Source organism: Lycorma delicatula, chromosome 9 (genome assembly GCF_047948215.1).
Source record: "Lycorma delicatula isolate Av1 chromosome 9, ASM4794821v1, whole genome shotgun sequence".
Taxonomy (NCBI): domain Eukaryota; kingdom Metazoa; phylum Arthropoda; class Insecta; order Hemiptera; family Fulgoridae; genus Lycorma; species Lycorma delicatula.
The window spans coordinates 4,380,353-4,403,901 of record NC_134463.1 but is presented as its reverse complement, the minus strand read 5'-3'; the positions used below and the strand labels follow the sequence as shown (position 1 = coordinate 4,403,901).

The following is a 23,549-nucleotide window of genomic DNA, read 5'->3' as shown; positions in this document are numbered from 1 at the left end:
CAACCTAACTTCCACTTGTGCTTAACCTAGCTTAATATAATCTTAAGCGAATCTTATCTAATTCTTAAGTTAATTAACAAACTTACCAAATTATTTAATCCAAAAGTAATTTATTTTACCCTTGTGCAGTGTTGAATTACCAACATTTTTGTGAGGGTACTGTGTAACTTAAGAGAGATATAACTTGGGTGAAAGGCGTTTCCAATGAAAAATTTCAATTGTAACAAATAACTTAGGTCCTAAAGAAGATGTATTAAAAATTTCATAAAAATCAGAGTTCCTAATTGTAAACACCTCTTAAGGATTAACCCACAAAATTTGGTTGTTCTCTCAAAGGATATAAAGCATAAATAAGCATATCTTCATCAAAAATGAGTTGTGTAATCAAACCTGTGATTTGTGTTACTACTACATGAAAGTGCTGAGATAAAAACCTCTTTAAATCTATTACATAAGTAGTTGCTTAAGGACACCAACAAAAGGTACAATCATAAAATAAGTACAAAGTGCACTGTCAACTTAATTTCAGTAAACTGAAACAGTTATCCTCTATACAGACATTAATAGTATTGTAGTCCCAGCCACATTATACTTTAATTTTGCTTACAAAAAATATAAACTGCATAATATTCTGTATAAAGTAATTCAGGATTTTTTTTAGTAACCCGTACTATATTGAATAGATATGGCATAAAACACCACCTTACTTAAGTACTATATGTAACCCTCATTGAACAACTAATAAGAAATTCTGTGTGAAAATCTTCTGGAATCAATATGACTGACAGGAACTCCAGTCTCTGGACAGAAATGGGAATTGTAGGACCTTTATATGACTTTTTGTGGAAAATTACCTCAGCTTTTTTTTAAAGCAAAAAAAAAATATTTTTAATTATTTGTCATATATTTTTAATGTTACTAAAGTAATTAATAATTGAAATAGTACTTTATCAGGAATAAACTAATATTACATAAATTGTTTATCATTAGTCTTTTATAAGTGGACAACACAAATTAAATTTTAGGCATATTCAATAGGTGTAAAATATAAATGTTTTACCTACATCTGAGCTAGCTTTTATTCTATGATAAGGTTTTTCAGAAACTACTAATGGTGAGCACTAAGTTTTGTCAATTGTTGGCTGTGGTGTGATGAATGGCAGATATTCATACAAAATAATGTACTGCCATAGATATGCAGATGTGACCTCATTTAAAAAGTATTAATGTGTAAAATTTTGAAGGAAATTTCAATTCCAATACCAGGATGACAACAATTATTTTTTCTGGTTATAAGCACCTGATAACTAAATAGATCTGAAGAAAAACAAGAAATCATTGATTTTAGATTACTTTCCTTGTGATATCATTTTAAATATGTTTAAATGTATCACCTTTCAGCATACACACCACCTGTAACGCAAAACATTTTGTCATTATAAGCTGAATTAAAGATGGAATAAGTGCACAAAAATAGTAAGAAAATTTAAGGAAGGTGTAGTTATTGGCTGGATTATTAATGTCAGTGCTTTTTATACTGAGAAATTTCTTGCAAAATGTGAATTATCTATCAGTCAAAATGGTTGAAGAAGTGATTTTACAAACCATAAAAGTGTTTCATAATTTCATTAATTGAAGACTTCAATAGACTCTTTGGCCTACTACTGGTGTTCAATTCACTTTGAGACTTGTACATTAACTGCATAAAAATCCATGTACAAGTAAAACAAATGAATATTAATGATACACAATATTGTAGAGAAAATAGATTTTGTTAAAAATTATTTTTAACTTTTTTGGTGAGATTTGTATAGTTACATTTGTGCATTATTTTCATATTTTTAGAGACATGATTTTAAATATAATTAATTTACTTTCATCGATACAAAGCTCAAAAATAGTAAATTGTCTACTTAGTAGACTACAACAACTAAGGCATCAAGCAAATAGTTAGTTGCATTTATTCTTTCTTAAAATTTTCTGCAACACACCTCACAACACAGAAAAAATATGTTTAGCAGACATGTGACTGACATGATTTTAAAAGATTTATCAATTTTATTTACCTTCAAGGAACTACAACAGTAACACCTTGATCACAGCAACATAATAAAATACTCAAATTAACTATAAAAGATAAGAATAACAAAATATATATGAGGCACAGTTTAAAAGTAGGGGCTGATTGGTAACAAGATAAGAGCAGTAGAAAAATGAAAAATTGATTAATGGTTTCAAATATTTACATATTAAATTTTTTACATATCACCATTTCGTTCCAAACACTTTTGATATAATAAAACAAGCTTCTTCAATCCTACTGCATAAAATTCCCCTACCTGGGATTATAGTCATTTTTACTCCAAGATTTTCAACCCTTCACTTTCCTCAAATTGTTGAGTCACAAGTGAGTTTTTAATGTGTAGGAAGAGACGGTGTGACTGGGCACGAGATCAGGACTGTAACGGGATGATAAAAAATCTAACATCCGAATTTTTGAATTGTTTCTGTTATGTATGCATCCAAGTGTGGATGAGTTATTGTGAACAATTCCTTATCTCAGCATTACCCGTTGTCGGATTTGAATAGCACGACGTAATTTATAAAATGTTCCACAAAAGATTTGTGATATGATGGATATTCTAGGTTCCATGAAATTAATCAAAAACACATCCTTTTGGTGTACAGATAAGTCAAAATTATGACTTATCAAAATTAACTTAATTTCATTGATCTACACAATCCACACATGAATGCCAATAATCTGATAGTCTATTTAATATCTTGAAAACTTAATCTGACTATCTGTTCACTTTTCGTTCTGATGAAGTTGTCCTAAGAGACAATTTTATTTATATTTCAGTTAACAATATAGTCATAAAAATAAAAATAGAAATAATACGAAAAAAAGGCATTCAGATTCATTAATATTTTATTAAAAACAAATATTGTTCACATACATTTAATATTAGTATTTATAAATATTTACAATGTATACAAACTGATACTTTATAATAATATGACTAATCTAGAATAATAATTATAAAAAGAATTATATATAATTCTGAAACTTACAAATTAAAAAATTATCTTTAATAATTTATAATTAAATGTTAAAAAAAACTTTAAACTCTACATCAACTGACAATAAACAAACTAATATTTTTTTAAACTTATGATAGATAAAATACAATTACCCTTTTTTTAAAAAAAATTATAGGAAAATGAAATATTATTTAATAAGTACCCTGTGCTGATATAGAAAGAGAAAGAGACTGACTTACACCTTGAACAGAAAGTAAATAAAACTTGTTAATTTGATTTATTCACATAGTATGGCATCAAACAATTTTTTCTCAGCTTTAATGATAAATTTTTTGTAAAGATAAAGAATTCTACGGATTTACTTCTAACTTTTCTTTAAAGATAGCAATAACTTTAGATATTAAAAAAGAAAAAACGAAAACAGAAATCCAATTTAGAACACCTACCCAAGACTAATTTGAACATATTGATATTATTCTAAGCACACAACAATATTTATGTCAAGAATGGTAAATCTTGATGCAAATTTTATCATAACTATGAATTACATCAAAATGTTACAGCTATACATATATATTACCTCACATGAATATTACTTTTACAATACCAAATTATTATTTTCACAAAAATTACTATCTATACAATGTTGAAGAATGAATGAATCTTCATAATAAATTATGAATAAAATCTTTTCCATCTTTAGTAACCAATTATTTGAAATCTAATGAAAATTATCATCAGCTTTATTTTCATTAACTATATTCCATAGTTAGTAAAATATTTATTGTATTCACTTTTTTTCTGTTTAACCTCAGGAACCACCAAAAGGTATTACTTCAGAGGATGATATGTATGAATGTGAATGAAGTGTAGTCTTGTCTCAGGTTGAGCATTCCTGAGATGTGTGGGTAATTGAAACCCAACCACTAAAGAATACCAGTATTCAAATCCATATAAAAGAACTCTTGACTTCGAGATCAGCTGATTTGCGATGACGAGTTCACCACTAGACAACCCAGTAAGTTATGTACTCACTCTTAAGTCTGCTTTAGTCTATTACATAGTTTTAATGTTATACTTGTACATCTAACCGTATATTTTCAACATCTTCTTAAAGAGACCATTATGATCACAAAGAATTCTATTTTTTCATAACTGCTGTAATTCAACTTAGTTCAGTTATTCTGACAATTGTAGAAAAATAGTCCAACCAAGTTACAACATCTTTAGTATCTATCTAATTATTTAACGCAGATGTTATTTTATTAAAAAAAGTAAACTCTGGAATTTGTGCAACATAAATACATAAAACCTAAATCTTCAAATAAACTGATGTAAAAGGAATTAACAATAGTAACCATTAAATTAGAGAATTAATCAAAATTAGGGACAAAAAATCAAAACAATCATGATTTAATTTTATAAAAAATGAAAAAGACCGTTGGCTAAATTTTTCATCAAAAATTAGGAAAAAAAAAAAAAAGGCTAGAAACACTAAGTAAAAGCTTCCATAAACCATAATATAATTGCCTATCTCCACAATGGCATTTCTACCTTTCACCCAGAAGATTTTTGTGTTTGAATTTCAGTCATGCAAACCTGGCGATGAGAATCAACACAAATGGATGATCATCCTCAATACAAATGAAAAATATATGGTAACTTTAATTTAGCATAAGTCAAATTTCAAAATAATAGTAACAAATATCGATTCTAATCAGAGTAATTAAAATTTATTTAATTGAACTTTTAATCCAGTAACCAAAATTCAATGTATTGTTTTAGTTCTATATCTTTGAAAAGGTGTTATCCAAAATCATACTATAGCTAGAAAATTGGTGATACTACTACCTGTGTGTACAAGGTTTTGTATTTAAAAGGCACAGCTTTATGTAATAGGCAGTTTAACCATTAGGCTCATTGTGCAACCAATGGACATGAGGAGTCTAGCGTCAATTTGTAGGCAGCCTCCACAGATCACAGTGAGGATATGGTATTTCTGTGATCTATGAAGGAGATGAATTTAATGAGATCTGAATTACACCCAAAATGAAGATAGAAAAAGGAGTGAGTAGTGGGAAAGGACAAATTTTAGCCGCCCTTTTAAAATTTGTAAAAGTTATTAGTTTTATTACAATGAGATTACTCAGGAGAAGAGGAACAATATGACTGCCACCCAATAGAAAACTCAACTTTCCAGGCAGTGTGACAAGACTATATGAATCAAGGCATTTTTATTCATAGGAGTATTACATTCGATACAAAGAATCAATTTTATGTTTACATCTTAAATATATGCTATATTAAAAATTACCTTTCTTCCAGGAATTAAGAGACAAATGAGAAAATTATGATTCGTATAGGAACAACTTGCCCATTTTTATAACTCTATGGATGTAGAAATATCCAACTTAAATTATAAGTTGTTCAGCGAAATCCTCACTAAGTTTCAATGTTACAAGACAGCATGTATTCTTGATTAATACTGTATTATACATATTATAAATTCTATAGATTGATACTTTTCACACGCTAAAAAATGTATTTATTATAAAAAAATAGTTGAAACCCAGCTATAATTGGGTAGATTAATGTTACTGGAGAGTCAATAAATAAACAATAGTTTTCATATCAGTTCAACTCTGAAGTCAGCATTTATTGATAAGCCATTTTACTGCTACCTGACTATTAACAAACAACACTGACAATATTATGCCCACTTAATTTACTATGTTTAAGTTTATAATAAATTGAATTCATAGTTTTCCTTTCGTAATTTCTACCAGTAATTAATCAACTTCAATGAAAAATATTGTCCAAGTTTCATTACTGAAATAATGATTAATGATAATCAGTGAAATTATGATGTGATTATCTTATGAATTAGATAATTACGTTTCAATATCTTTAAACGAGTGATTACATTCAAATGGTTAGTACATTGAAGTAATTGTATTTCGTTTAGTTTTACCCACAAATATAAAAAATGCATTTTATAATTTTCAAACAAATATAATCATTATTTTAATGTCTTCTAGAATTTATTCAGTCTGAATTACAAATGATTTCTTTAATTATTTTCAATTGTAATATCGTGTAATTTCAGTCAGAGAGATTTTTTTTGAATGATTGCCACATAATGCAAACATCTCTGCTATGTAAATAATTATTCTTTTTTCATTTAAATAAAAAAATATATTTAAATTTAATGATTATATGTTAATATGATTACATATAGAATGAATAAGATGATACTAGATAAGATGATACAGAATGATACTAGCGTCAAGTTACAATATATAAAAAATAAACATAGTTTATTGGTAATGGGTGCAATTAAATTTGAATTATGTTTAAAGTTTCTCATTGGCTAACATGCAGGCTTAACCGTTAAGGAAGATTTGCTATTAATATTTACATATTTTTTGAGATAATTTGCATTCTTCCTTTTTAATAATTGAAATTTTATATTTTTATATTTTTAATAATTGAAAATTATATATTTGGAAAAAACCAGAAGTGTGGATAAGTTTATTTTAAATTTAAGAAAAGAATGAATATCACGAAATGCAAAAGAAAGATTATTTTTTAATTAAAACTCATCAGTTTCAGAATCTGATCAAATTCTGATTGTAAATCTTAATTCAGCTTTAAACAGTTGTATCTCCTGTAATATAGTAAAGCTAAGTGTATAACAATGGGATTTAAACAATTTAATAATTCTAATTCTTTCATTTTTTTTTTATGTCAGTAAAACTAAATTACTGTTATCTCTTTCAATTAAAATAAACATTTATTGAACATATTTTGTTATATTTCCAACTCCAAAAAGGCCAACAATGAAACTGATAAGTCTAAAAGTAATAAGTCTTTTTTATTGCATACAATACAGTAAATTTTCATAATTAAATGTAAATAAATCTAAGAAAAGTTAAAATTTAATAAGGATAACTTAATGATTATCTATATATGAAATTATTCACACAATTCTGTAAAATATAACTAATATTTTAAGAAAATACACTTAAATAATTAAAATAAGATATTTGATTGTCTGATAATTGTGACAAATTTTATTTTTAATGTGTTCTCTAGATCCTTTCACATGTCTACTAAATATTTTGGACTTGTATAGTTGTTTAGTAATATAATACCATTTTTTAATAGAAACCAGGCACCGGATAGTGAATCCTATTCTGATGGATTCATTTTTAAGTAAAAATTTCATCCAAACTAGATAGAACTTTGGTACTGTTGTAACATTATTAAATTCCTAATAACTTACCTTTTCTCATAGCTAATATAACATTTGAATGTTTAAATCACATTTTTAAAAAACAAAAAGTTTAGTAAGCAAATTAAGAAAATGTACATAGAAATTAAGGTCAAGTCTTATAATAAATAATCTTATAATAAATCTAAACGTTTGAAAATAAGATTAAAAGAATGACTACTTATAAAACAAGATGAGAACTCATCTCTTTGAAAGTTTTAATATGTTACCCACATTGATACTTGATATTTAATTATACTTTTATTTTGAAATATAATTTTTTCAATTCAAATATCAATCAATCACATAATAATGGCCGTATTTAATAAATACACATTTAATTTTTTTTTTAAATAATCATTTTGACTGGAAGAGTTATATTATTTGGAAAAAAAAGTTTAATAACCTGTTCAAAATTTTCCGTACAGTGTAAGAATTATTGGAGTACATTAGTTATTAGGCAATTAATACACAAAATTTTATTTGTAATCAAGCAGGTTAAAGTTGAGCTTGGATAAAATGTGTATGAACTTTTCTTTGGTTTTTCTTCAGTTACTTAAAGATAAAACTTTGAGGAGTGAAATTAAATTATATAGGATAATATACAAAATAGTTTTGGAATAAAATACAATCATCCTTACAATCTTAACAAAATTGTTAAGAAAATTTTTTTGTTTCACATAAAAATTTCTTCAAAGATATAGATAAACGATAATACTTACAGATTTAAAAAAAAAACTTTTTCTGAATCATTGATTCTAAAAATAAGTATATTTATAAATATCCCAATAACTAAATTTTTCTTCATCAGACTTAAATAAATTTATTTATTTTATTGTATGTGAAAAAGAAGGTAAAAAAATAAAATATGTTTACACATTAAAATTATTTGAGGATAAATATCTTTAATTGAAAGTTTTTTTTTTAATGTAAATCTGAATAAATCATGTTTTAATGATCTGGTTCTAAAATCTTTATTTTGGTTGATTATAAAAACTGTGGAATCCATATCAGAGAGTTAAAAATGTTAAAGAAACATTCATCATAGTGTTCTAAATTAACCTGCTAAATCTACAATTATAAGCTTTTATACTTTACCACTTTTTATGAAATGATATCTCCTTAAACATAACTGAAAACATATTGGTCCAACTGTTAGCTTAACAAATAAAATAAGCATAATTTTTATTATAATTTTTAATTTATTGCTTCATGATGAATATGCCAGGGAAGAAAGTGCAATATTGTCAGATTATTTTTGGGTGTTGAAATAAATAGATTTCTGGCAGGTACAAAAGCCTGAAATTAAAAGAAAGCATGTGTTCTTTGTTGGCATCTTCCGTACAATAATAAATAAAAATATTAACTTCAATTTCATAATTAATACATAAAACATAATGTACTATTATTTCTATTAATTTTAACTGCAATATTATACAAAAATGTCGCTTGATCAAGAAATACAATATTTCAAAACATGAAAACAATACTTGTGCTATTAAATCAACAATAAATTTTTGATACATAGTAAAATGTATTATACATTTAGCTTTTACTTTCAATGCTTTCAAAATACGATCCAGACCAATGCGAGCAATATCCAACTCAGCATATCTTTTACAAATAGATTTCTCAGTCAAGCGACTTTTGAGACACCTGGTATATTCATAAAAAACACTGAAAAAAAAGAAGAAATATAAACATTAGTAACTTCAAAAAAGCAGACTGATTTAAAACAATGATGAATAAATCACAGTTCACAACTTGGACAAAGGTTTCACAAGTTTAATCAGTTAAAAAAAGATGTTTAGAATTAGAGATAAAAATAATTAATTTTTTGACTTCTCAAATAGCATTTGCGAAATCTTTAAAGACAACAAACTAAAAGCCTCTATTTTTTAAGTATATTTTTGAAAATCTGACAGTTCATTTCCAATATATTGATTCTCAAACTTGGTCATATATAATATTTAATTGTATATAATAATTTTTTCAACTACCACAAGATTTACATTTAAAACACATTTATTTCATAAAAATTAAAAGTTCTACAGGAATATTACAAACAAATAATTAAATATTCTCAAATTATAAAATGAAAGTGGATATAAAAATTTATAAATTAACTTTCATTTTAGAAAATAAAGAAAAAAAATATTACAACTTTCTCAAAGCATCTAAAAACTGTTAAACAAATACAGAATAATTTTTATTAAAAAAAAGTAAATTACAAGTTTAATAGTTATTGTACGTATAAAATACAGTATGATAAACAATACTTTTATCCCATATATGCCAATGAAATGTAAAAAAATTCTCATTAATCCTATTTTTACCATAATATAACAGTTTGTTATAATAGTACAAAAAAAGGTTTACTCTAAATTTTTATGTTATAAATATAGCCTTAAAAACATGTCTTCCACTCTTTTTAACTATATAAAACTACAAAAAAAGAAAATATTTTAAATTTCCTCCATCAAATAATTATATTACTAGGTTTTCATTTCATAACTTTTCATTTTTTTCTTTGAAAGATAAATTATTTTTTAAATTAATATCTATATGTTACTTTTTAATCTGTAATAAATATTATTTGTAACATTATTGCAGCAGTGGATCCCTTTATAATTAAAAGTAATTTCACAACAAAAACAAATGTTTGTTATTTTCTAATTTCTACCCTTTTATACAAAGCAATTCATTGTAGTCTTAAATTAAAACGAATATATAGCCTACTAATAATATTCAACAATTTAAAATCCCATCCAAAAAAAAAAAATCTTATATAAATGCAAAAGTTTGTCTGTAACAACATCATGCAAGAACCAACCAAACTGCTTTCAAATTTTTAAGATACATTCATGTTACCCTAGGAAAGGTTTTAAGCCATATATCAAGGCCCTATCTCTTTTTTTAAGATATTAAAGTAAAATCCTTTTACTAAATTATATTTCTGTCACCATGGCAACATAAATATAATGAAGTAAAATGACTAATTTTTTTCTTTAATAAGTGTAAAATATTTAATATTTTCATAATCATGAGGATAATGAACCTGTTGGGGATCTAGGGGCAGAGCCCTGACCACTAGTGATTTAATAATCAATTTATTTTAAGTACTGAAAATATTAATGCTTAGGAATACAGATGACATAATATTATGACAACTTAGTACTTCAATCAGGCGGATAAAGCATAATATGAAAAACCAGATTCAACATATATAAAAAGTTCCTTTAGAAATACTTCATCATGCAGCTAAATTATTATTCAAAACTTTTAGAACTTGAGCTTTGTTCAATTTTGTTTTTAAATCAGTTTTATTAATGATATTATCAATTTAGTTTAAAAATAAATTTGGTTAAAAAAACCATAAATTATTACCAAATCCATAAACTATTGAAGTAAACTGGTAATGGTTTGCATTGATAATTTATTTAATAATTTTACTTAAAGGTATATGTTCTGGCTTTCATCAGCAGACACTATTCAGGAAACAGTGTCCACAAGCAGTTTCCTCCAAGTGCCACACATAGAACCAGGGCAGCAGTTGACCTAATTCCCACAGAATTCATCCAAGGAAGAAGGAATACAAATGATAAGGAAAGAGGTAGGAAAAGATCAACCAACAGAGGACCTGCCACTACTAGGGATCAATATACACATTATCTCTTGTGTGTATGAAGATAAAAAAAATAAATAAAAAAAAAAATAATGAAATAGTAAGTGTAATCTGTTTTAATGATAGAATAAAAAGGATAAATTACATAAATTTAAGTACAGTCAAAAATTATTTATCACATAAAAGTAATCAATATTTTTATTTTAAACAAAAAACTGAACTGTCAAAAGGAATGAGAACATGTAGCAAAGTGTTCAAGATGATACAAAATAAATAATATGAATTACCAAAATAAAATTATTAATATAACATCGTTCTGTACTATAAAAAGATTAATAATTTGTCAAACAAGATAAAAAACAAAAAGCTGATGCTTCATACATTTTTTATGTTGTGTAATTTCTTGGACGACTGATCTTATACATCTTTCTTTGGGCACTAAACATTTTTTTGAATGATTACTTAAATCCAGTACTTAATTAATAAAATAAATAATTTATATTAATGCAACTGTTATTAGTATCACACAAAATTTTACTAAAAAAAATAAATTTTATCTATACTGATTTTATGATGGCTGAAGTAAATAATCTTTAATAATGAAACTCAAATCATTTAATTTTGATTGGTAATGTATGGAATAATTTCAGAGAAATAGCAATTAATATATTTTGTAGACATGTCAATAATCAGATAAAAGTGTTTTTATATCAATATTAATAACAATAATGCACCAAATACAGTAATTGAACAGAAAACAATTTTATGACTAAATGCTAAATGAATAATGTTCTCAATTATTTTTTCTAAATTAATAATTAACGCAAATTAATTTTATTTAAAAACTTAATGAAAATAATGTAAGCGTTAATCACAATAATATGATAAAAAAATATTGGCAGCTGATAAAACTAAGCACCTTAAGACAAAGACTGAAAACTTTTGTTAATAAGAATCCTGATAGAAAACAAACTGTTTAGAGATAAACTGTTCAGAGATTGATGTCGATAAGATTGAACAAAACAACTAAATGAATTTGAAGTAAACCACAGTGAACAATAAATAGTAGTTAAATTTGATATCAGACATGCATAACCAAGAATTATCTACAGAGTATGAGAGCCTTGCGTGAGGGACTGAAAATATAGTGTGATCATACACACAAAACTGGAGAACTCTGTTTGATAGTAATTAATTACTGAATTAATTAAAGTAATGCAGGAGGTTGAGAAGGATGTAATGATGGTGGATATAAGAATTGATCGAGAAATACGTGTACATTTAATAGGTGGTATATGGTGTTCTAATTTAATGGAGAGGAGAAGAAGTTAAAAATCATAGTCATATAGAATTACTAAGTTAGTTTATAAATTGAGAAATGATCATTATATAGGGCAAAGATAAATACATGCACCAGAATCAAAATCAACAGATAAAGAAATCAACTTTACCAAAAATCTAAGATTAGTTAGTGTTGGATGAAGAAAATGCAAATGCAATATAGTAATTGAAGGATAGAATACTAAGATAAGAAAAAATGAAGATGAAACATTTGAAGGTCAGTAACAATAACAAACAGTACAGAAAGAATATTGATAGTCTGCTAAAAGCTATAAATTATATGTTATGAATATTTTTTCAAAAAGACAAAAAACTGACTTTGGTAAATCCTGACAAGACAACAAAGAATAAAAATACACTTTGTTCTAACCAATAAAAAAGAAATTAAGATGGATTAGATACTGATAGTAGAATTAGCATAGCAAGCAATCACAAACTAAAAAAAAAAACAAAAATATTACAAATAGTGATATATAAAAATTAAAACAACCAATTTGGCAAAAATTAATCAATCAATATGAAAAAAAAAACAAAAAACAAATAAATCGTACAAGCTATATAAAAGAACATAATTAATAAAATTAGCATAAACTGCTTGGGAAAACCATCACAAACTCCATAAAAAGGGCAACTATCACAATCTATACAAAAAAAAGATGGAATCTATAACATACAGGAAAAGGGAAAAAATATATTTGGAGAGATACTGAAAATCATAAAGAAAAAGTTTCAACAATGGCAATAAGAAAAGAAAATTCATGCAATAAGTAAAACGCTAGAAGAAGGATGAGTATAAAATAATCTTTCTGTATCATCTATATATATTAGTGATAATTGCTACTAAAATTGCTTTAATTTTGTAGGATCAAGAGGGTTTTTGGTAATACAAGCAAAATTACAAAATATTAAAGGTAGCAGTAGAATTTTCTTAACTGCATCTATGGAATTGATGGAAATACAAAATTTGATGACAAATGAGTTACACTCACGATAAATGAAAAATGATTGACAATGAAAGAAAAAATAACCTATACCACAATAAAGTTGAAGCCTGGATGGAACCTACAAACACTTTTTTATGAGTGCCTAGATCACAAAAATTTTGGGCATGTGGCTGATGGCAAAATTAAGAATACTATTTAAGAAAGATGACAAAACACCCAAAACCTAGACCACTTTCCATTATTGCTGCCTATTATCTATAAAATATTTATGTCTGTTATAAGAGTAAGAATAACATCACTCTTGAAACAACTTTTTAATGGAAGAGACAAATTCAGAAAAGGTTTTGCTATAATTGAGAATTATAGCATTCAATTCACAGATCAAATAACTCTAAATCTTCCTTGATAATAATATTTAATTGATTTTGAAAAAGTTTGAAAGCGTGCACGTAAAAGGCATTATAAAAGTACTGAGTAGATAGCAAAAATTAATAGATGGGGACCTTCTTACATACATTATCCAAAATTCTGAAATTGATTTGAAGGGAAGAAAAGCATAATAAAAACTAGAATAAATCTGAAGTGAAATAATATACCATCAGCTAAAATATTCAACTTAGTACTGGAAGAGGCACTTTGAAGCTTAAATGGAATGTGACTGAACAGGATGAAATTTGCAGATTATGTTAATCTGATTGGGTAAATAATGAAAAAAGATCAAGGATTTACATCATAATAGCATAGAAGTAGGATTTAAAATAAATATGAATAAGATGAAAATCAATAAAATAAATTATACTCTTGCACAAAAAAAAAGATTTTATCTTTTAGGATAAATATAAGGATTAAAGTATAAGTTTAAGAAAGTGAGAGTTAAAGATCAAGATAGAGAGATTGAAAGGCAAATAAATCTGGGTTAATAGCGTTTAACTTGTTTCAGTATATTTTAAATCAAAAGTCAGGAATCAAAATGATGTATGTTGATGAAACATGGGTACTGAATGAACAAACCAGATAAAATATGAGTTTCTCTGAAAGATGTAGTTGCAGAATGCCAAGAAAAGTAATGATCAAAATAGAATGGAAATGGACTGGTCTCATAATGAGAACAGGAAAAGAATAATGAGACTTATCGAGTGGTACTCATAGAAATTATTAAGAGCGAGTAATGGTTTAGACTACAGAACGAGGAGGGTATGTGTTGGTAGTGTGTGGTGCAAGGTTGCTTCTAACAGGAAAGAATGATAAAGAAGTAAACTTGTTGATATGAATTAATGAGTTAAAAACTTTAAAAATAGGATATTAGAAGTTAGATAAAATGGTTAGAAGGTGCATGTTATGTGTTACATATACTCTTTTCTCATAATATATGGTTATTATTAAGGCAGCTTTTGTATGATGAACTGCTTGTCTGTTTCAACTGATGCGTGGTAACAGATACTATATGAGATTATGAATAAACAAAATAAACTACTACTGTATCTGGTGGCTCATTTATTATTAATATTATATTGAAAATCAATAAAATTAACATTATATTCTTCCACATTGTTTGTTTTATTGTTGAAAATTCATAATTTGAAGAACTAATTTCATTTATTTAGAACATTTTTTAACAAAATATTAAAAATATTTTAGATAAAAATTTTAAAGATTATATTTCAATTTATATTTGGAAAATAAATGTTTAGCAGAAGAGATTAGCTGCCAGATAAAATATAATAAATGCGATCAAGTTAATAAAATAATTTACATATCAATATGAGCTGTATTGTTTCATTAAATATAATATATGTAAATTAGGAAATACTATACAAAAATTATAAAGAGTAGAAAAATGGAAAAATTTAATTAATTAGTTCAGGCTGAACAATGGCAAAATATACAAAGGCACTGATTAAAAGAAAACATAAATAAATAATAATTTAAAAAATAAGTTCATAAAATAAAAAAAAAGACTGTTTATTGACAGGCCGAGCAGATAAAGATAAACTATCTAATATAATAAAAGACCATACATCCAAATAAATTTTTCTTTTATATACAACTTTACTTTTATTTACAATAAGTGTAGATATAATCAATAATGATTATATATATCATCAACAAAACAATAAGAATAGTCATACGATATTTTTATTATTATAAGCAAGCCTCTAGGAACGAACCAAGCTATGAATAGATGGTGTTGATGTACCACGGTTCAATCTTCTTCCTCCTCTGAAAAATAAAACTGTTATTAATTACATTGGTTCTTTTTTTTTACAGACATTTATAGCAAACGAAATGACTAGTAAAAACAGGTAATAATATGAAAATAATCTCTATTACAGAGATTAATAGGTAAGAATGCACTTACGCTAGAAGAGCACTGGGTACATGATATAATAAAATATACAGTATATATATATATATATATATATATATATATATATATATATATATATATAGTATAATCATGGCTTTCCAAAAACATATACAATGATGTCTCAATATGAGGGCCATATGGAAAGTTCTCAGACTGACAAAGCATACACAAGATATTTAAGAATTTTTGTTTTATTTTTCAACAGTCACCTTGCAAACCAATACATTTATAGCAACAACTTTCTAACATTTTAATACCCTCAACATAAACTGTCCAACTCTACAAAATAAGTGTCCAGCTTTAACCTCATCATTTAACTGAATATTCATTCAGCAAACTATTTCTTCAGGTTTGAGAATAGGAAGTAATTGCTGGGAGCCAAATCTGGTGAATGCAGTACGTTGGAAAGCATTTTGAAACAAGTCATGGAGATTTGGAGCAACAATAACCTGAGATATATATGCAGGAACGTTATTATGATGTAAGATCTCTTTCTTTTTGGCCAGATGTGGACATTTAGCCTAACAGCATCCTTTAATTGACCCAGTAGTGAAGTGTAATACTCACAGATGATGGTCTTGCCTTTTTCCAGGTAGTCCATGAGCATCACACAATAAGAAATCTTAAGTATACCATATTAACAAACTTTCATCATGACTAAGAAAAATTGTCAACTGACAGCCATTTTCAAGGTTTGGAAATATTTTTATTTAACAGATAACAAAAAGATTCCATTTTCAATTTTTTACGATCTTAGTAAAGAATCTGATTTAGTTCCCCATACTTTACTGATGGAAAAAGTTAGTAGTCAAAGGACTACTATTTGCTTACAATTTACAATTTGTTATAAAGGCTACCTTACAAAAGTGTAAACAATTAGCTTAAATTTCATCTTTTGATAACAATAAACATATAAAATTTAGGTCCTCTCTTCAAGATGTAGAATGTGGAATATCTCAGGAGAGTGTTCTCAGTTCTTCACTCTTTTATTATTTTAATAACCAGCCTCAAAATCTTGAGCCATTCATTGTAACCGTTTTTTGTATAAAACATAACTGTATGTATATCTGAAGATAGTTATTTAAAAGGAATTAAACATTTTGATAGCTCAAAACATTATTCGATGGATGGATTGTAACCACCTAACCCTAAATAAGGATAAAACCGTTGTACTGTTTCTCAGATGTAACACTGCTAATTACATGGTAGAATTCCTATCGATGATAACAACATTATTTCTGTTCCCCATAAACCGAAATTTCTGGATGTTTTATAGATGACAAAATTCTAGTGTGATGATCAAATTGATTTCATTTATAACAAAATTCAGTGTTCTGTTTTACGCTGAGGTCCCTTAATAAAAAATTAAGCTTTTATCATTATTAATTATACCTATATATATATTCTTATATAAAGTAAGTCATCAATTGAAGCTCCCTCAAAGTCAGAACAAGTTTTTAAAGTACAAAAATGGGCTGTCAAATCATTATCAGATGCCCCAAGTACAAACTGTGTAGACCGACATTTAGAAAATCAAACAAGTTAATAAACACAAGGGTAACCTTGTGTTTAAATTTATGACTTAGGAAACTTTGCTAAAAAAAAAAGTGATCACTTATTCTTAAAAAAATAACAATATCTACCTTTACCAAACCAGAAGATGGAGCCATTTTTAATATAACTCAACACAATACTTCAACTTACAAGACAGGGCCTCCTCAATAAGTTTCAATTGTCATTTTTAATAAATTGCAGAACCCTTTGAACACATTTTCCAATAGTTTTTTTAAAATACAGTTAAAAGATTTTCTTTTACACATATATTAATCTGTTGAATTTTTAAATAATTAAAAACAAAACAAAAAACTGTTGTTCTAAATGCACATAAATATGTGCTCAAATAATTTTCAATAGCGACTTCTGAATTGTGAGTTATTCTGTAGTAATCTTTTACTTTTAATATAATTACATTAACATTATTTCATGTGTTAATATCTAAATAACTAATATGAACTTAAGCATACATCTATTTTTTATCTTATAATTTGTTTTTATATTTTTAATGTATCTAATATTGATGTGATCTATATAATGTATTTTTATGTTCTTCTTAGAACAAAGATTTATTTATTTAAATATTGGACATAGTTCATTAATAGAAATATTTTCAAAATGATCTATTGTTTAGATTAAGCAATAGATAGATATTTTAATAAAATTTTCAACATGAACTAAAACAAAAATTATATTTTTCCTTTAATAGATTTGCTCTAGGTAGACGTCAAGGAAAATACAATCATTTATTTTCCAGTGGCGCAAAGCAATTACTTTTTAAGCATGACTCTAAATATATTCTTCTGAATATGCTATTCAGAAGAGCTATTTTTTTAAATAAGTTTATAGTAATTCCAAACCAACTGTAATAACTTCATTTATAAATTAAATAACTAAAAAATAATTAAAATAAAACATTTGACAAGGATTAAATATTTTACATACCTATAAGAATCACGAGGGGTATCACTTGTAGTGATTGTATCACGATTAGCATTTCTACATGAAGCTAACTTGGACTCTAAGGCCTGTAAACACAAAAGTTTTTTTTTTAAATATTCACAAAAATATTATAATTATAATTTTGCATCTTAATAAAAATGTAATATTATTGAAACTGCATTAAAATTACATTACCACCTAAACTACATATATAAGAATTTGTAATATCAACCTTTAGAAAAGAGATAATATAAAAGCAGTAAAATATAAAAATGCAAACTAATTAAAAAGTTTGACACTGATGATCTACAATGAAAAAGTAAAACCCTGATATCAAATTTTCCAACTGTCAGATTTAGTCTTTTTTCTCCAAAAAAAAAACCAATTAACCTGAGTTAAAAAACTCCAAAACCTGATTGGTTAAGAAAGATACTAATTATCATATATATATATATATATATATCTCTAATTTGGTTGTTAGAGCTTAATTAATTACACTATCTCGTAAGTAATCTGTCAAAAGCCTCAAATTGAACCACATAAAAAATGTACCTGGGCTATACGGCTAAGATGAAACAATATTAAATAAAAAAAGTAAATACAGCACTTGTGTTAAAATTTTTTAATTTTATAAGTAATTTAACATTTTATTATATAAATAATAATAACAAGTGAATTTAAATTCTTAATACTAACTGAAAATGGAAATTTATAAAAATCTTTTTAAAAAAAATAAGCAACACAGATAATAAATGACTAACAAAAATAAACTCTAATTTCAGAAGGAATGGGACGGGACAAGGATGTTGTTTATTTCCTAACTTACCTACTTGTATATAGAATCAATAATAAAGGAATTTTACGAAAATAAATGTAAGAGTGGAATATAAATTCCAGATGAGCAAATAATGTTAAGATTAACTCATGATGTTGTTCTTTAAGCAGAAACAAAAATTAGTTGAACTGAATGATATGAATTCACTGCGTTCAGACAATTCAGTTTAAGAAAAAAATGTGCATGTGACAGGATGGAGGATAATAGGAAATAAAATAACTAGATAAGACAGTATAGTATTATAGGTAATGGATTTATTAACGTAATAATATAGAAAAGGATAGAAAAAGCAAAAAAGACAAAAAAACAAACTGGCAGTTTTATACAGATTTGAATACTAGATCAAGGATACCAGTGTTCTTAGGTGAAACCATTCAATTAACCATATATCTCAGGAATGGTCAACCTGAGACTGTAGAAGACTATACTTCATTTACATTCATGCAAGATCTGTTCAGAAAATAGCCGAACATTTTTAATTACATGCCAACGCAGATATTTAGTGACATGAAGTTGGCAGCATTGTGTTTTGCATAACCTCCTCTGTAATCACGTGTTCTTGGATTGCTGATATCTCATTTAATTTTTGTGTTATTGTTATTTGAGTGCAACATGTTTAAGTGTTGTAGCGATTTTTGTAATGTGAGATTTTTTGATCGAATGAACTTTTGTCTCAATGTCATAGCTATAAAGCCAGCTTTTGTCTCCTGTTATGATCCTTTGCATGAATATTTCAACATCATTGGCTTGTTCAAGAAGCTGCCAACAAACGTCCACTCTTGCGTGTATTCTTTTTGCTGTTCGGTCATTAGTAACTAACTGCTGAAACTTAATGCAAGTTCAATTTTTCAGTCACAATGTCATGGCATAATCCAATTGAGATGCTAACCTCTTCTGCAAGTTCTCTTAACAGTTAACCGACAATTACTCCAGATCATTGATTTTCTGAACATGGGTGCCATCAATTGAAGGCGAAAGGCTTCCTGGTCAAGGATCATCTTCAATTGACTGATGACCACTTTTAAATCAAGAAAACAATTTGTAACATTGCATAAGACCCAGAGCATCATCTCCGTAAGCTTGTTTCAAAAGTAGATTTCACCAGTTTCTGTAAAAGATTTCACCAGTTTCACACAAAATTTTATGTTGTATCGATGCTTCCAAAAATCACACATTACAAAAATCACTACTAATATTTTGAACTCAAATAATAATAACATGAAAACTAAATGTGAGATGTCAACAATCCAACAATGTGGTTACAGAGGAGGTTAAGCAAAATAAAATGCTGCCAACTGCACATCACTAAATATCTCAGTTGGCCATAATTAAAAATATTCAGTTATTTTCTGAACAAACCTCGTACATATCATCCTCGTTAATTCTCTGAAGTAATACCTTAAGGTAGTTTTGGAGGCTAAACATAAAGAGAGGTCAGACAATAAGAAAACTAGAAAAAATGAATAACACTTACAAAATAAAGTGTAGTAGTAGAAGTTGATAAGAAAATGAGGAAGCCTGATAAAGTTTCTTGTGGTAGTCTTGTTAAAGTAAATAATAAATCAACTGTACATAGACACTCAGATTTAGTTTAACAGAGGGTTATGTTGTGGGTAAAAAACTCTATCTCATATATTCCAATATACGCATAAAATAATTTAAGAAATAAATAGCAATAAATATTCAATGATTAGAAGATTTACTCAAAACACAAAACAATGTAAATTAGCATCAAATCAAACAAATGTCTGATAAAAAAAGTAAACTCTACTATAATCATTAATAATTAGATCAATTTGAAAGCTGCATATTTATGTAAAACAAGCGGTAAATCTTATAAAATTAATTTTTAATCTGATACTATGTATTTACTGAATTGTCACTGATAAATGCTGCAGTGTAGGTCACATTAATTTATTGTAAATCTTTCATAATAACACATATAATTTGAATTGTATTCAATCGAATTAGATGTGGATAACATTACCTAACGTATTTTTCAATTACAGATCATAAAAATTATTGGAATAACATCATAATAATTCAAAATAAACATATTTTTTGTCAGGTTTTTAATATTTTTTAAACACTTGTTTTTTTATAATTTTAATTAACAAATTAATTACATCAAATAAATAAAAAAAATAAAATAAAAATATTGTTTATTACACTGTCCTGTTTATTCCAATTAAAAAGCTATTCAATCAACACGACCACCACAACTTTTTTTTTACCCTCCAGGATCACCATTAGGTATTGCTTCAGAGGATGAGATGAATGATTTGTAGCGTGTTTGAAAATGCCATGCCTGACCGGGACCTTCGGATGAAAGGCTGAGATACTACCACTCGCATCACAGAGGCCGGCCACCACAACTTTCACAGCAATAAGCACACCCAAACAATTTACCCAACACCAAAATTAAAGTAACTGCAGCATTATTAGAACAGTCTGATCAAAGTTACAAATAGATTCAGTTTTAATTCATGAATTTAAAACAAGCATTTAGTTATTTGAAACAAGCATACTTTAGTTACTTATATATATATATATATATATATAAAACGACTGATAGCTGCTTTTTAATGCTACTTGAAGAAAGCGGACAAACTTATTTTGTTGCAACGTCAAAAATTATTTTTTAAAAATTGTACAACCATAACATTTTAATATATATTTTTAATTAGATATAAATTAAACATTAGTCATTATTTTACATAATTCAACAATAAAGCTATATTAGTTTAAAATGTTGATTTCAGAAATATTGCATTGCATATAGGTGGTACATGCATGGGCAACTTGCATATTCATTAATTATTGCAAGGATCATGAAATATAATGAATACACTAAAAACTGAAGCAGATAAGATGACTTCTTTTAAAATCTTATTTTTAGAGAGTAGCCATTAAAATGACATAACAATCCTTGACATGTGTAAAAACAACCATCACTTGTGAAACTATATTTTTATCAGGGGTACTTGACAATTGTTGATTTATTTAAATACTTTGTAACTCAGAGGTAATTATTAACACAGTAACAAACTTTTCAATTATTTATGATGAAATCATAGTAAAATAATGGTTTGACTTGGTTCAAGTTCCTAACATATGTAACTAAAAAAACGATTAAAAACGTTTTTCATAATATAATAATACTTGTAAAGAACATAAGTTTATGAAAAATATTCCCATAATCAGTGAAGTATATATTACCTAATATAAATTCATAAGATGTAAATCTTACACATTCACAGCTAACAAAAAAGAAGGAATTTAATAAATAGCAGAAATGTATACAATTACAATATTAAAGCCATACAGATTACACAGAAAACTAAATACACACATCCATCCATCCACACATACCACCAAATACAGGATCTCAAAAATTCAGCCTAGAAGTCAAATGGTTATAGTTTATTAAATGTGGAATTATAAAAAAAAAACTGAAATGAAGGATTTTGATAATTTTTGTATAAAATAAATAAAAATATAACAACTACACACAATTATTCCACTAGCTATTAAATTGAATTAATTTTTCTTCTTAACTACAATTTGGTAACATATAAACATAAAAATTGGTAGGATTGAGAATATATTAATTATCTGTATAATCCAATTAAAAAATAATATATGAGTATTATAATTTAATGAACTAGGTAATTTAATTAGGTTAAGTATTGATGTTTTCTGGTGCCTTAAGAAGATTTTTATTTATTGAATTACTTTACAAAAGAAAAAAGTGATCCAAGAAAAAAATATGTTTGCTAATAGAGATCAAAATGTTTCTCTTAACCAACTCATTAAAACTGGTCTAGCAGAAATTAAAAAAAAAAAACATCTCTGTCAAAGGGGTATTGTTTTAAATATATACACAGAAACAAAAGCAACACATATGCAAACACATATTATTGATATTATTAATGATTTTAACTGATATTATGTAAAGTCATAATTTGGGTTGAAAGAATGGTAAATCCTGAACAAAAATATCACTTTAAAAAAAAAAAAAAAAAAAAAAAAAATAGCAATAAATTGTTCAACTTTCCCAGCTGCACCAGTCAAGTAGGAAGGAGCTAAAGTTTTTTTTTGTTAATAATTTTTTCAACAAATACTAAAGAGTAAGGGCTATAAAAAAATATGATGTTACATTTTTAATGCAATGGGTAACTTGTGAGGATTTAAATTAAAAAAAAAAAAAAATTTTGACCATGGGAGTAGGATAGGAAAAACTTTTTAGTGGTTTGAAAAAACCACTATAAAAAGTTTTTGTAGAACACTATTGTAGAACAGATAAAAAAACTCCATTAACTCCTTTTCTGAAGTAAGCTATAGCTAAAAACAATAAGAAAATATATAACCATTTTTTGGGAAGAGGGTGAATATAAAGTAAATTTTTTTGGTAATTTGTGATCTTGATAAAAAAATTTCAACTTTTGTAAGAAACCTTTTGTTTGTTAAGTGCCCCAGTAAAGATTTGAAATTTTATTTTAGGAAAGCCACCCCCCTTTATTCAATACTTGTAAAAATTTAATACATTCTTTTCACCTGATGGTGGTACATGTCTACCAAGTTCGAAGAAAGTCGGTCAATGCGATCCAGAGTTCTAAAAC

The 23,549-nt window shown here is 26.3% G+C and overlaps 1 protein-coding gene across 3 annotated transcripts in view; it reads right to left on the bottom strand.

The window, feature by feature from the left end:
• Nucleotides 1-8,280: 8,280 nt before the first annotated feature.
• Nucleotides 8,281-23,549, bottom strand: part of LOC142329663 (nuclear distribution protein nudE-like 1-B) — an 89,292-nt gene continuing 74,023 nt past the window's right edge. The window contains exons 7-9 of one of the 3 annotated variants that reach the window (XM_075374332.1): nt 18,096-18,178; nt 15,397-15,448; nt 8,281-8,995 (exon numbers count right to left, since the gene is read on the bottom strand). In XM_075374332.1, the coding sequence (XP_075230447.1) occupies nt 8,984-8,995; nt 15,397-15,448; nt 18,096-18,178 (147 nt within the window). In that variant the 3' untranslated portion in view covers nt 8,281-8,983. Of the gene's footprint in view, nt 8,996-15,005; nt 15,449-18,095; nt 18,179-23,549 lie in introns of those variants that run through there. The other 2 variants (XM_075374333.1, XR_012757561.1) reach the window with 2 other exon arrangements.